The sequence below is a fragment of the Cavia porcellus genome, unplaced genomic scaffold, assembly GCF_034190915.1.
Source record: "Cavia porcellus strain 051 isolate PalLab524CR breed Dunkin Hartley unplaced genomic scaffold, mCavPor4.1 scaffold_32, whole genome shotgun sequence".
In the NCBI taxonomy this organism is placed as follows: Eukaryota; Metazoa; Chordata; class Mammalia; order Rodentia; family Caviidae; genus Cavia; species Cavia porcellus.
Genome location: NW_026947515.1, coordinates 19617946 through 19634790, shown reverse-complemented (window position 1 = coordinate 19634790; position 16845 = coordinate 19617946). Strand labels below are relative to the sequence as shown.

At 35.4% G+C, this 16845-nt stretch overlaps 1 protein-coding gene across 2 annotated transcripts in view; it reads right to left on the bottom strand.

The window, feature by feature from the left end:
- Window positions 1-16845, bottom strand: part of Nsf (N-ethylmaleimide sensitive factor, vesicle fusing ATPase) — a 155126-nt gene that overhangs the window by 74559 nt on the left and 63722 nt on the right. For both annotated transcript variants that reach the window (XM_063242057.1, XM_005001966.4), the window contains exon 9: window positions 231-430. In XM_063242057.1, the coding sequence (XP_063098127.1) occupies window positions 231-430 (200 nt within the window). The remainder of the gene's footprint in view (window positions 1-230; window positions 431-16845) is intronic.

Here is a 16845-nt window from a genome sequence, read left to right as displayed (position 1 = left end):
TATATGATAATCTCCTTTTGTACTATGAATACGAAGGTAATAATATCTGTTCACATCATGTAAATCCCCCATAATCTCTTCACGGTATAATACATAAACTAGGTATTAAGTAAACTTCATTTGCAAGTTGTTTCAAAATATAGACCACAGTAACAAGTTTGCCTCTACACTGTGGGTTTCACTTATCACATAAGTAATCACAAAATTTAACTAAGTTATATTTATATTACCCTCCTTTGCTCCTCTTCAGCATCAGCAAAAAGTTTGCGAATGTTAGCCTCTGATTCACCCACGTATTTGTTAAGAATTTCTGGTCCATTGACCACTTTGGGCTCTCTTGCGTTCAACATCTTGCCAATCTGTCGAGCCAAGAGAGTCTTACCACATCCTGGGGGCCCATATAACAGGATGCCTTTAACATGTTTACAACCTGGAAAAAAAAACAAAACAGAACAGTCTTACAACAACTAAATAAATTCACGTAAGACATCTAAAGGAAAGCTTTCTTTTTCATAAGGACTTTAGGAAAAACACAGTGACACCATTTATATATGTTAATATCCTTGTGCCATGAACAGAATAAACAAAACTCTCTCTCCTTTTCCCTCTCTCTCATCTAGAAACACTTCCTATACCTATACTAAATGTTTGCAGGGGAAAAAGTTGTCAGTTAAAAATCTTTGAATCAGAATACTTGAATTATCACTTAGAACAATCACTTTTAACTCTGAAAATGTCTCTTTGGTTTAAATATCTAATTAGGAAATATTTATTTTTATCTTCTAAGCCAGAGGAAAAAAATCTGGCTTAGGGGAAATTTAACCCTACCCAGAGTTACTATGATAGACTAGGCCAAGGAAACTGTCTTAGTTATAAAATGACACCCTGATTAAGCACTTGGAAAGGGGCAAGCATGTATGAGTTGCATGGATATGGAAGAATCCAAAGGGTCCAGATCAGTATCACCGATTTTTGCATAAGGCTGAATGTTTCTTCATGTGATTAATGTAAAGTGAGGTACATGCTTCTTTACAGCAACTCAAATGACAATGAAGTTTCAAAAGTAGTTGCTATGGTTTGTGTCTGGATGTCCCCCCAAAGCTTCATGCAGTCATGGGAGCAGGCTTCTAGAATTGGTGATTGATTCACGGTCAATGCTGGGATTATGGGTGTTAGAGCTACCCCCACTCTACAGTGGGTGTGGTCTACCCAATATAAGGGATAGAGTTTTTTCCTGTGCTCCTCCCTTTTTTGCTCTTGCTGCTTTCCACCACCACGAACTGTTGCCCTCTGCCATAAGCCATCCTGCCTTGGACTCAGCAGATTATAGGCTGAAACATTACACTGTGAATTAAATTAACTTTTTGTTATTTAACTTTGGGTGTTGGGTATTTTGGTCCCAGCAACAAGAAAAGTAACCAAAACAGTAATATTCATTTACTTTCTAGGCAAGCACGGCTAAATGCCTTAAAGAGTAACAAAGTCAGGCACAGTGACAAATATCTGTAATCCTAGTACTTAGGGAGGCTGTCAGGAGTATCAGAAGTTCAGGCCCAGCTTGGACAATTTAGAGAAAGATCCTGTCTCAAAACAGAAGATAAAAAGGGCTGGAGATGAATGTCAGTGTGAAGGACCTCGACTCACTACCCAAACAAAAAGTAAAAAACAAAATGAAAATCCCCAAACTGTATTATTAACAATTCAAAATAACAAAGACTCATGATCTAGGACCCCCCCCCCCACAACTTCCCTAATAACTCAAAATGAATGTTTACTCCATTTCTTAGAATGAAGACCTGTAGCTTCTGTTTACTTTTCTGGAAACCTCTCCTTTCTAGTAATTTCACAGTTAAAGATACATAGCTCCATTCTGGTGAGTTTTTTCTTTGTACTCTACCCCAAAAAGCATTCTGTAGAAGAGGATTCTCAGATTTCACTGTCATACATATGGATGCAAAAAAAATCTCTGGAGACGTGATGTACCTAATATGCTTCCATGGAAAATTACTTGTTCTTATTTGAAATGAAAACCTTACAAAATATCTTTAAAATACAACAATATATTTGATAACTTACTTGAAGTGAATCAAAAGGTATAACCAACACTATTAGAAACTAGATTCTGAGAAGGAAGATCTTTTAGGTTCCCAGTGTGTTTGTTATATTTATCCTATGTCAAGGACTCCTGTTATGTCTTTAAAAGTAATTAAGATCCGTACATACAGTTCAGCTTGTAGAAAGAAAGGAACTCAGTGTAAACCCTTGAAAGCTTAGAGTTGTAATGCTTCTCATCATGGAATAAATCCCTGCCCCAAGAATCATCACTCAATAAAATGTCTTCATTCTTTGACCCATCCCTCAAAGCAGGAGTGGTAGGGAGGTACAGAGATAAGCTTGAGCTTCTCTAGAGGCCACCTTCTCTCAGCACTGCCACTAAGTCACTGGGACAAACTGGATGAGGACATCACAACCTGGCAATGAATATTCCCCTCCAAGCCAATAACAAACTATTTGTTTCATACTGCCCATAACAGAGGCAGGTGGTGGAACAGATACAATGAAAGGAGTCAGAAAGGAGAAAAGGATCATGTGCTGAATATGTACAAAGTACCAGGTGTTATACTTATCTCCAACTTCTTGACTTTCTCCAAGCATGCTGACTTTCTCCTAACCATACTTTCTTGGATGAATTCTTAAATTCCTGGCCTTCTTATACTCCTGTAATACCTATCCCATGAACTCTGAATGCAATATGGCTTTGCTACACCTACACACTGGCCACAGAGCATAAGGCAGAGAAAATTATACCACCAGGCTGACTGATATCTCCAGTTTCATGCTATCTAAATTCCAATTCTAATTTCACTGCTTTCTCAAAACTGCATGCAGCCCTTTACTTGTTTTTGTTAGTCTCACTCTAATCTTTCTTATTAATTTCCCAAATCTTTACTGTTCTCTCAAGAGTTATCCCATGCTAGGGCTGGAGGTTTAGCTCAGCGGCATAAGCACCTGCCTTGCAAGCAGGCGGTCGTGAGTTCGATCCCCGGTACCGATAAAAATGAAAAAGACAAAAAAAAAAAATAAATAAATAAATAAATAAATAAAGAGTTATCCCATGCCATTGATTCTTTTTTTTTTGGCAGTACCAGGGATTGAACTCACGACCTCGCACTTGCCAGGCAGACGCTTATGCCACTGAGCTAAATCCCCCGCCCCTATGATTCTTAAAGATTCCTACTTTGTAAATTTAAAAAAATGATTTCCAAGCATAAACTCCCTTTAGGGCTCTGCTTCTCTATCTAAAAAATGGTCAGCAGACATACCCATATTTAACCTTGACCTTAGTTCTAAGAGTTTTCTTTCCCCTTCTCTGAAGTTTATAATGCAATTATTTATTTAGATACTTTCTTCTCTATTAGATGGTACACTGTTCAAGGGCATGTATGTACTGTCTTAATCTTGAGTCACAACCATCCAGTCTAATGCTCGGCATATACTGCTCAGTAAAGGTATGAATAAGTAAACTGTTAGAAGGAAAGACCTTCTTAAAATTATTGAGGCTCTAAATGTGTGGAACAGTGTTTTTTTATTGCAGAACTAATTTAAATACATAAGAAATGTTTCAGTTTGTCTCCTTGTATTAGATTTGATGGCATGATAGCTATTCCAAAAACAGCAGGATATATTATGGTAACCATTTTTGATTTCCTATTAGCTTGATTTGAAGCTCTGTATTGCTTTCACTGTTTAGTTTTGACTGATTTTATTCTATTCTGTTTTGTTTGATAGTATCAAGTCTGATGGTATAGGCAACTATTTGAAGACAATAAGATACACTACGATACCCATTCTAGTTTAATATTATTTTCTTTTGAAGTCCTATAATGTCTCCAATGTTTTGTTTTTATTGGTTTTGTTCTGTACTGTTTTTTTCCACTTTTATTATGCCTGATGATATGGGCAAATCTTTTGAAGATAACAAGAGGCATTATGGTAGCCCTTACTGATCTCCTTGTATTTTGTTTTTAAGTCATGTACCATGTTGGTTCTTTTGTTTTGACTGACTCTATTTTGTTTTGTCTCATTTGGTTTTATTCTCTTGAAAATAAAATAAACAATATGTAAGAAAACACATTTGTAATAATTCGGACTGCTAATTTAGTGAAACAGATAGTATAATACATAAATACTGGAATCTGAACTCTGTTACTCTATTCTTTTTTTTTTTTTTTTTTTGGTACCAGGAATCAAACTCAGGACCTCATGCTTGTCAGGCAGGCACTGTGCCACTGAGTTATATTCTCAGCCCTATTCTTGTATGAAGAAAACATCTGATTTAATGTGTTTTGGATTAAAACAACTCAGACCTTTTTCTTATTTTAAAGAGAATAAAACAAAACAGAATCAAGCATATCAGAACAGAACAATGCAAACCACAGGATTTCAGAAGAAGACAACAGAAAATCAACAGTGGCTATCATAATGTCTCTTGATTTCCTTGAAATAACTTCCATACCTTCACATGCAATAAATTCAAATAAAACAAAATAGTATAAACCCAATCAAAACAAAAGAATGAAAGCATTATGGACCTTCAAAATCAGACAATAGGAAATCAACAATGGCTACTGTAATATCTGTTGTTCTCTTCAAAATAGCTATTTATACCCTCACACATATTGAAATCAAATAATAGAAAACAGACTAAAACCAATCAAAACAAAGAATAAATGCATTATAGGGTGTCAAAACCAGTTGATAGGAAATCAGCAATGGCTATCATAATGTCTCATTTTCTTCAAAATAGCTGTTCATATCATCACACAATAAAATCAACTCTTAGAAGTTCTTTAGGAGAGATTCCTATACATGTACATCTGTATTAGAGGAGAGGACTAAACAAAATACAAAAAAAAAAAGAAACAAAAGAGACAGGTAAGTAACAATAACAGAAAATCCAAAACAACAACAATGTAAGTTTTCAAAACAAGCTGGTAGAAACATAACAAAGGCTGTTTTTTTCCATAGTTATCTGCAAAACAGATTATCAAATATAGACATGCAAAATTTATCTAATCCTATGAATGATAACTGTTTTGTCTGAAGAACTAATAGAATTAGTAGTACAATCATCTTAGCTATCTTAAATGTATAAATACAGATTCGTATCTTTTTTCTTTTCCCCCCTATCTCCTTTTCCCTATTTTTCCCCTTTGAGCAGTTTCTTATCCTTCTACAATATTTACTGAAGATTTTGGATCTTCTTTACTCTTTCAGTTTCTTCAGTATTTACACATGAGTTTGATTTATTTCACTTTATGTGTACAGTCTCAAGACGCATTCATTTACCTATAAAAGCCTCAATGTGATCCTTCTTTACAGCTGAGTAGTACTCCATTGTATTAAAAAACCCACAACTTTATCTCTTCCTCAGTTGATGGGTATTTGGGTTGTTTCCAAGATTTGACGCTTACAAATTATGCTTCTATGTTTATATATTATATATACCATGTATATCACTGTGGTATGATGGTTTCAATTCTTCTGGGAATATGCCCAAAAGTAGGATAATTGAGTCAAATTGGACGTCTAATCCCAGCTTTTTGAGGAACCTCCACACTGACCTCCATACTGGTTTGCCCCAGTCTACACTCCACCAAGTGTGCAAAGTGTTCCTTTTCCCCCACAGCCTCTCCAGCATTTGTTACTGGTGGTTGTCTTGATCTTGGTGATTCTTTCTGGAGCAAGATGGAATCTCAGTGTTGTTTAATTTGCATTTTTCTAGTGACTAATGATGCTGAACATTTTTTCATGTATTTATTTGCCATTTGTATTTCTTCATCTGAGAAGTGTGTATTCATCTCAGATGTCCATTTTTGTATTGGGTCTTTGAATTTTGGGGGCCTGATTTTTTTTTTTAATTCTTTATATGTTCTAGATAGAAGTTCTTTGTCTGAGGGACAGTTGACTGAGATTTTTTTCCCAATTTGTGGGTTTTCTTTTCACTCTGTTGGAGAATTCTTTTGAAAGGCAAAGAGTTAATGTTTAAAACATAGCATCAATAGGGATGTCTTAGAAGCTCTAGTCTGCACTGATACTCTTAATTTCTTTACCATCTAAAGTAAACAAATAAAAATACATTTACAGGTAAAAACTTTTAAAATTCACTTTCACAAAAGAATCAGTTACTTGAATAAGCAATGAAATGGGATTTTACTATTACCAATATTATTATAGTCTATTCTGCTTAGTAAGTAAGCATTGGTCGGGGCTGGGGGTTTAGCTCAGCAGCATAAGCACCTGCCTTGCAAGCAGGCAGTCGTGAGTTTGATCCCTGGTACCGATAAAAATAAAAAAGACCAAAAAAAAAAAAAAAAAAAGTAAGCATTGGTCTCTAATTTTAAGTGAGCCATAAAAACTAATTACATTCAACAAAAGTGTATTAAGCTCCTGTTTAGGCTAGGTACTAAGGTAGGTGTTAGGATACAAACATGAAAAAGTCCCTACTTGAAGTGAATTCCTGTCTTAGTAAGAAAGACAGAAATACAAATAAATTACTATAATATGATGTATCAGAGATATGTATGAAGTGTTTTTAGACTCTAAGAGAGACTGATTCTACCAGGGTGATGGCAGAAAATTAGGGATGGACAAGGGGAAGAGGTAACATTGAATCTGGGACTGGAAGGATGAACAGGAAATTTATGGTTGGAGAGTAGGGGAAAATGGTACCACAAATACAAAGACTGTAACAGTAAAAGGCATAAAGTTATGGACATAAAAGCTATTCTTTCAAAACAGCCAGCAGTAGTTATAGTCTTGGAAGGCTGGAGAGGGTAGTAGCTGGAAATGGAGGTGTTGGGTTTCTAACTGTTTTGCTGGTGATGAGACACGTGTATAAAAGCTAACTCTCCTGGTGGAGTGGAAGAAGGACTGGCGAACAAATAAACTGAGGGTGGAAGGATAACTGAAGGCAGCTTGTTAGCCTTTTTCTGGAAACACTGACTCACTACATGATTCTGTAGTTTTCTTTATTAAGTTTTTACACCATTTCTAGTCCTCTCAGAGTACATAAGCAAATGGGTCCACAGGCCTGGGGAGGATGTTCTTCACCCCACCGATGCCCCAGATTTCTCCTGAGATTCTCTAGGACGTGATGCCTTGCCTTTGACGCTGAGAAGCAGCTGGCAGATCAGTGGCTGCTTGACTACTGAGCTGCGCTAACTGCAACTTCTGTTCTCCCATCTTAGTATCTTACAGGCCCGCTTACTACGCAGGATCACTAATCTGGATTAGTGAATTAAGCAGCAAAGGAAAATGAACGAAAAATATCAGTGGAACTGATTTAAACTATCATATTCTGTATTTCCCATTCTTTCTTACATAACTGTCTAATGGACTTCCCCAGAAAAATGCACATGTACACAGTTTGAAAACAATTTTGAAAGGATTCTTAAAAACTCTCTGAGCTCAACCCATGAAATCCAAACTTAAAATCCCTGAACATATTACTGAAATAATCCAGATAAGATACTAAGAATAGAAAAAGGCAACAGTTATAGAAAATAGTAAGAAGGAAGATAGGAAGGAAGGAAAGGAAGAAAGAAAGGTAGATCGAAAGATAGATTAAAAAAAACTTAAGGGCTGGGGATATAGCTTAGTGGCATAAGTGCCTGCCTTGCAAGCACACAGTCATGAGTTCGATCCCCGGTACTGATTAAAAAAAAAAAAGATAGATAGATAGATAGATAGATGTGGGGCTAATTATCAGAGCTTAGAGACCAAGTGAAAATCAGAGAAGGAAGAGGAGTCAAGAGTGACCTTAATGTATCTAGTTTGGAGACACAGGTAAAATGACAACCACAGATACCAAGACAGAAGAGGTGGAAGAACTAGTCTGGCAAATAGAGGAAATCATTATTTTGTTTTTGGCTATAAGGCATTTAAAGTTTGGGTGATTATGGGTAATAAAAATAGACTCTAAAAGCTCAGAAAAGATATCAGATTGACTGGTTCTGATATCTTAAAATATTTTTTGAAAGTACATGAAAGCCACAAAAAGCTTTAGGCAAGAGAGTATGAAGACAAAGATATATGCTTCAGAGAGAATAAAGCCTAGGAAGAGGACAATAGACTTTCAAATCTAAAAGTTCATGTTGACCTGGGTGGTAGGGTCTTAGATCAGGGTCAGAGCATTTTGGGTAGAGGTGTCTTCCTTTACATAGAAGGAAGTTAAATAGTACAAGCAGGTTCAGAGATCACAATTTCAGAAGCCTGGCTATATAAAAGAGGGATACAGGGATACAGCTTGTCCAAGTTGCCTGTCCTTCTGAGACTACTTATGCAAACAAGAGGAAAGAAGTGACCTTAGCAAGACCTTTTCTCAAAACGTTCAAGCAGGTAAAGCAGGGGCCAGGTAGGTCATCTATAACACAGGGATGAGGAAAGAGGATACTGAACAAGTGTGCTGAAGGAACACAGGGGATTAGAAAACTGTGGCGAAATGTGCCTGACTAGATAGACGCCATTATGTAAGTGAACTTAGCATATGAGACTCAGGTCATCGAGAGACTATCCTCTTATATAAGCAAGTCATGGCATTACATAAGGTGTAGATTCTTATTCAATTCTATAAATATATTTTGTCTAAGCTGCCATAAGAATCTTGACATTTTTCATTTTAACCATCTTTTCATAACTGAGTTGTAAGGATTAGTAACATGATGTAACAACAAGGTTGAGTCAATTTGAAGTCAACATATTTACAGCTTGATTATGCTGTTTAATTTTTCATCAAAAATATAAGATAAAAACTATTATTTGAATGTTTTCATTACATTTTTTTCCATTTCTGCCACATTTGAGGTTTTGATCTTTATTCTAAGTCATTCTCATCTCCTTCCTCTTTGATTCATATAAATAAGAATTATCATGGGCAACTAGTATAATCAAATGTAGTTCCAAAGCATTTCCTTTAATTTCCTGTGCCCAAGTAGTTGACTGTTTAATAACTTCTCCTGTTAATCATCTTCTAAAAATACTTTTTATTTGGGTAAAATACATTAACAATTCTTGATTATAGCAACAGAAAGGCAGATGGAAGTGAACGATATAATCCAAAATGTTCAAAACATATTCATATATTAACTTGCTATGCCTACATATACATAATTAAGTTGCTATTTTATGCATATGGTTATTATTGGAAGCCTAAATGATTATAAATGACAAAGAAATAGGGCAAATGATAATATCCTTGTTTATTAAAATTTTAAGTGACTCAGACATTAGAACTTCATTACAGGTCTATATTTTTAACCAGGCATGGTGGTATATGCCTATAGTCTCAGCACTTAAAAGGCTGAGGCAGGGGTATTCCAAATTTTAGTTCTGTCTCGGGAACTTAGCAAAACTGTCTCAAAATTAAAAATAAAAAGGCCTGGAATGTAGCTCAGCATGGGAGGTGTTAGGTTCAACTCCTATGGTATGGTTTGCATCTGGATGTACCCCCAAAGCCTCATGTGGTCATAAAGAGCAAGCTCTTCCGAGGTAGCCAAATCTAGAGTTTGTGACGATTCATGATCCAATGCTGGGTTCAAGGATCTGAGTACAATACCTGTCTTAGGGTAGGTAGCCTGCATACAATATAAGGGAAAGAGGTTTGTCTCTCTCTCTTTCCTTGCTTATTGCTTTTGCCATTTTCACAGCCATGAACTGTTGGCTCTCTGCCATGAAGCCAACCAATTATGGACTGAAACCTCTATAAGCTGTGAGAGCTAAAAGTAAACCTTTCTTCTCTTAATTTGTGGGTTTTAGGTATTTTGTCTTAGCAAGGGAAAAGTAACTAAGACACTCTAGTACCATAAAAACAAGCAAAACCCAAAACTGTATTCTATAAATTTAGTATAAACTGGTTTGTATCTTACTCTAGACCACTTGCCTTAAATTTTTAATAATTTCCTAGAGTTTGCATCACAAAGTTAAATTTTAATTATGTTTTACAATAACTACCTATCCAAGAAGGCCAAAAGTATATTATTCATGGCCAGGTATACATCAAGGGTTAACTGGATTAAATAGGAAATCAAGTGAAAACCTCTAGAGAACATTAAAAATTATTAGCAGCCCCATTGTTTGGATAAATTATTCTCAGACCCAAATTTCACAAACTAGCAAAAGAAATTTTTTAAGCAGGGAAAAATGCAGTCATTTTAAGTTATTTAGTTTTACTTTGCAAAGACAAGATTTCTTAAAAAAAAAGGCTGACACCATCAATCAGCACTATTTCATATAAGAAAATACATTTTAATGTTAAAAGGTAGGACACATATCTCAGAATAAAGAGCAGTCTTTTATGTTAAATAAACTCAGTTTTGTGTACATTGTTAAAAGTGGAGGCTCTAATGTCAGTTTGCCTGGATTCAAATCCTCATTCTTTCAGGAAATAATAATAGCAACTACTTCCAAAGATTATCATGAGTATTAAGCACATATAATGCACATAAAGTACTTAGCAAACTTCTTAGTATATAAAAAGAGCTCATAAATACTGGCTAATTAATGATAGCTTATATTTTCATTTTCCTGTGGATGAGTGATAAAATGGAAACAGACTCTCAACTACTATGTGGGAATTTAGATCACAATTAGGTGACCATAAGCTTAAATGACTATTTTACTTACTGAATTCCTTCTAGAACTGACAATTGTGACCATCTGGACCCTTATAACTTTATTTAACATTACTGTTACTAAACTTTGCAAATTATAGTACCCATTCCATTAATGAATCTGAAACCCTAAATTAGTATGGTAGTAAATGAGTTGGACCATAAAATTTTCACATGACTTTATTAGCATTTCATTGAGTTAGGATTCTCTGTGGAATTAGCTGTCCTTTTAGCTAGACTATTAGAGTCAATCCTGCCTGTCTGTCTTCCCCTCCACAGAGTCAATTTAACCAGTTTCTTAAACTTTCCAAGCTCATACAGCATCAACATGTACCTTATCCATAAAAGAGCCAAGTCACCATGATTATCGGTTCCACATGTACACATCCCTCTACCCTTTTCCCCTCCTCTGTTCTATCATTCAAGTACAGTATGTTTGTTTTCCAGAGCTCCACTTTACCCTGAATTGTAACCCTCCCATAGTCCACAGCTGTCACTGTCCCTTTCTGCAGGCCCTCACTGGAATAACTGGGAGCACCGTGGGCTATTTCTGTGTACTTCATTTAAAGTATATTTGCAATGCTAGATCACCACGGCCAGTCCTTTGATTCTTATTTTGAGGTAGATTAGCATTATGTTCTTTATCCCCTTTCAGTTACCAGTCTCTTAGTTGAATCAGCAGCCCTCCCACAACATAAACAATTTGGATTTTGTTTGAGCTACAGGTGTTACTATCTAATTATAATAAGCATAAAAATTTCAGTGGACAGACTTTTAAGAGGTTTTAAGATGGCTTGGCGTGATTTCTAACCTAAAAGTCTTTTATAGAATACAGCCTTATCAATTATGATAGGCATGTTAAAAATGATACACAAAACACCTCTACGATATCTAATAAACTATCTTTTTTCTTAAAATGGCCTTATAAAAACTACAGAACCTTACTTTTGAAACACTGGAAATGAACAATAATGCTTACTGTTTATAATCTTCTAAAATATTATCTAAAAAATGACAAATTTGTATTTGCTAAACTCTTAAAGAGCAGTTTCTTTGTTTTCCCTACAAGTTATTAGAAACCAAATGCATTGAAGAAAAACTGTCACCAATTTTCTACAGAAAGACCATAGTAAACGGTAATTTTACACAAGAGTAAGCAGAATGACAGTAAATTAGAAGTGATCTCTGTCAAATTAGCATCAGAAGTTTTTAATTCATTTTGTGGATAATATGATATATAAGGAGAGAGAGAAAACTATGAAGTAGATTTCAAATGATTCATTTTGTTTAAAGTGGAATCCAAAGCAGCTTCCAGTTCAAATGCAGACAAATTCATTTGCAAGAGGGCAGCTGTCTAAAAACTAGTGGCAGGCCAGGACACAGTCACAAGCCTTGCAAGCCTTTCCATACAGATGTGCAAACCAGGTTTAAATGCTTAAATAGTGCATGCACAAATAGAAAATACAATCACAATTAATATTAATGTTTAATCTTCAGATTTGAAGTTTTTATAATTTCTACTTCTCTTCTGGATCTTCTAAAAATTACTAATTGAAACTACAGTCATGAGTATTTTCTTAGCTCCCCGACTCACCATGTTGGTAGTACTGTATAATTATTAACTCTAAGAAATAGTTTTTGTCTTCTCCAAACATACAGTAAAAAACTGGAGCATAACTTCCCTGAGTGTCTATTATAGGGGCCATTATTTGTTTCAAAGACTGTCGATCAGCATCTAAAATAGATTATCATCTACACTTGCTTATTAAAGCTTTGAGAAGAGGAAACATTCAAGACTAAGACCACTCCTCCTGATCCTTTTTGAACAGTCATGTTTTTTATCATCCTTTCTCTGGGCATCATTATGTCTAGCAGAGACTTGCTGATGCTCCACCAACTTTAAAATGCCAAGAGCACTTTAATTTCTGCTATGATAAAGTGAAAAAGGCCTATGCCCTGAGCATCAGGCAGCTGTGCAAGATGTCTACCACCTGACTGGTCTGAATCCAAATTAGTCAACTAAGACTTAATGTAGATCTTCTCATTAGATAGTACAGAATAAAGATGGGATATATGGAACAACTCTCCAAATTAATCTTTGCTGACACCCCCACCCTTTTACACTCCCTTATAGGGTGTTGCCTGGTATTTCATGAATTCTTGATGACGAAGATCATGCTTCCTCTGTAGCAGGTCCTGCCTTGTTTTCATCTGGCACATCTATCCTTATTAGTTTCAGAAGTTACAGTTTTTCTTTTCTTTTTCATTCCCTCTGTCCCTTAGCTTTAAATTCCTGTTACTCATGGCTCTCTAGGACCTCTGCTTTAACATAATAAATATCTGTCTTCCCACCAGACAACTTGTATCTTCTTTTTTAAATCTAGTACTTCTATTCACTCTAATAGTTCAGAACTAGTTCAGAAATTCTCCTTAACTAATATTATTGTAACTCTGATCACACTTTTTAGCTCAATTCTTCAGTACCCAGGCAGCAGTTGTCAAACTTCAATGTGAACCAGTGTCCAACAGCACTTGTTAAAAATACATATGTACAGGTATAATTCCTAGAAATTTGAATCCATTAAGCCTGAAGTGGAGCATCCCCAGGTGAATCAATAACAAGCATCCCAAGGTGTATCAAAATGCAGTCCAGAGGACACTGTAAGTGTAGTTACAACTGACACCATACTCAGGTGTTTTCTAAAAGTTCTTAGGCCTTTATTTTACTTACTGTAAATATTCCATGGCCTCAATTAAGTCTATAAGCTGATAATAAATTTCCTTATTCTTTGACAAGTTGTAGCTGTAGAAGAGCAACGAGCGCTATTGTAACAAGATAAAAATTATCAAGAATATATGTAAATTTCCTGTACTTGAGTGCAGCTTGGAAAGATAAGGTTTTGTGAGAGATGACTTACGGTTTTACTCCACAGTAAATTCAATATGAGTCAAGTTGGAATGAGGAAGTAAAAAAATGTTAATGCAGTATCAGCCTGCAGTAAAAAAAGACTGATATTTTGAACAAAGGGTAGTTAGTCCTGGTTTATTTTATAAGACACCACACTTGTAATACTCCAATGAGTCTGAGTTTCATAACTTGAAATGAATATGAACAAACAGTGATGTTCACAGAAGTGAACACAATGGTGAGCTAAAGAACAAGTCTCGAATAGCTGGAGGAACCAACCAACCTTGGAGATTTAACTTCCAGAAAGGATGACTCTTTTTTTTTTTTTTTTTTTTTTTTAATTTTATTTAAGGAAAAAAGAAAAAAAAAAGCAGGGAAAGGGTACAAGTTATACAGATTTACAGAAAAAAATGAACAGTAGGAAATCACTAGTTAATGGATTACATATTGTCATCTTAGAAATAATTGTTCAAGTCACAAAATTAAAGCTTGTAAAGTGGACATTCCATCAATGATACTGCAAACAGTTCTGTTCATTGATCCAATAAAACTCTGTGATATCATTTTCTATCTTATACACTTAAATATACATGCAGTTATATAGTTTGGAGCACTTTCTTTTCCTCTCTTTTGTACAGAAAGGATGACTCTTGAGGAGAGTTAAAGTTGGGACAGAATAGCTATTTGCATATATCTATCAGGTTTCTACAAGAAAGTAAAATTATTCTTGTTCTATATACTCTCAAGGAAAGAACTAGAGCTTATAATAGAAACAACAAGAATACACAGCTCCCCCTTGCAAAGACGACTAAACTTGAACTTACAGTTATCCTGGAACAGAAGCCAAGGAATGGCAATGCAGCTCAGTGATAAGCACTGGCTAGCACGTGTGGGCTGCAAGGATCAATCTCCAGCATAGGAAACAAGGAGCAAAGACAAACACACCCACCCCCAGTAGAACGCAATATTAAGAGAGTGACTTTCTTTTCACTGGAAAAATTCAACCTCAGCTTCAGGCACTTGACAGAAGTTACTCAGCAGAAATGCAGAGATGATTAAAAAAAAGACAGATGTATGAATTAAACGACTATTAAAAGCCCTTAAAATGCTGAGATCCTACAATTCCTTTGACATTCTGATGAACCTGCTAGTTTTGAGAGTGAGACTTGAAGTAATTATTCTAGGATGGAAAGGAAGAAAAGAAAATGAAAGGTTGGAAAATTAAAATAAAGAGGCTATTGTTGTGCTCCAAGTATAATTCACTGAAGCTATGAAAAAGAAAAAAGAACTGACTCAAAAAATAAAGCGGAAAAAAAATTAGGAGTATTTAATAATGGATCTGATAAATGCATGCAATGCAAAGAAATAAGAGAGAGACAAAAGAATTCTAACAGAAAATGCAACAAATGTAGCTGGGAAGAGATCCCTATGTGCCCAAAGTTTGCCAAAAGTACAAGTAGCAAAATGACCCTTTTGTAAATGTCCTTTTGTTAGAGTTTCTAGGAAAGGAAGGTTTGTCTTCTGGAAGTGACCTTTAGTAAACCACCCTTTGGAGTTACACATTTCTGTATTTACTGAGTGGATGGAGAAGGGCGAAGCAAAGCAAAGGGAAGATTCTTTGCAAGTATCTTCATATGGAGAAAATAGTTTCAAATTGGAACCCCAGAGTTCTATCCGTGTAATTGTTTTTAATGTGTCTGTTTATTGGTCCTCACTTCATAATACTAAGCTTCTAGATCTTTTTGAATGACAATGCTGTGGAAGTAGAGCTAATGCATTAACGAATTAGTAAATTAATTTTGTTAAGATTAACAGAAAAGAAACATTTTGGAAATGGTACTATTAAACCACCTCTTGGCAGTTATGTATTAAGCTATTATAGAAGCAGCAGGAAAAAAGTAAACTCTTATTTACGATCTGATAATCACTGTGTGCACTTCTTTTGGCTACACACATGAATACACTGTTAAACAATTAAATGGACATGCCAACCATGCTAATATTTTAATAACTGCAGATCTGAGACTGTCCTATCTAAAAAGCATTACAATTATTTTACGCTGTTGCTTTATATCTCATTTTAAATTGGGCATTAAATGAACACAGTATCTAATTGTAAATTTGTCACTATGTTTCTCCAGAGGCTTGTTGATAATCTGACTTTGAGACATTTTTTCCCATGAAAGATAAGTATTTTTTATTTCATTAGTAGGATAGCCTTGGTTATCAAAATACTTAGGGCTCTGGAACTTGGACACTGGTAGATGTTCACGATACATGAGAAAGCATGATATTTTCTATAGGCATATAAATCTCTGAAAGTTGAAAAATATACATCAAGTGTTGTCAAAATAAAACAAAATAAGCTCTATAATTTAGGCATTATTCTTACCTTCTTTTTTAAAAAAGAGGCCCAAGGCTTATAGTGATACAGTGACTTTCTCATGAAGACATTTTGCAAGAGGCAGCCTCGGAACTTCAATGTCAATCTGTCTGACAAAGCTAAAACCCCAGGAGCAACTGAGCTACTGCTAGTGCTGGGTGTCAATTTTGGCTAACATTCAGATTCCGTGAATGTGAAGCAAAGCCTGAATATGTGTAGTTTTTTAAAGTGTCAAAATTTGTTAAAGCTACCAAAGACTCAGAATTGTGTTGCTGAGTAGAAGAGATGGGAAACATTTTGAAATAACCCCTCAAATTTAAAAATAATGCTGAGTGCTATGATTTGAATGTGGCATATGCGCTCCAAAACTCACTTTGAACTTTGGTCCCAGTGTAACTGTTGAGAGGCTCTCTGACCTACAAAAAGTCACTGGTTCATTAAGAAGGACTGATGCTACTCTTAAGGGACTACATTAATTTTCCCAGAAGTGAGTTTTTGATTTTGCAAAACTAATTATCACAAGAGTTGTCGTAAGAAGAGGCAACCCTCGTATTTTGCCCCTTCAACACATACCTGCTTGCCCTTCTGCTTGTCGGCCCTGTAAGAATGCATAACAAACCTGTTGCCAGATGGGGCAGCCTAACTTGGGACTTTCAGTGCCACTAACTACAAGCTAAATAAACTTTTCTTTATAAATTACCCAGTCTCAGGTATTGTTACAGCAATAACAAAACGACCAAAAAACAAAAACAGAATTAAGACCAGGTTTTCTTCAGAGTGGAAAATATAATGCTCAAAGAGGAGAAATTCAGGCTGCCATTTTTTTATTTTAGTTTGATGTTTTAACACACAGACTGACTACGTAATTCAGGAGGTCTTGAAAT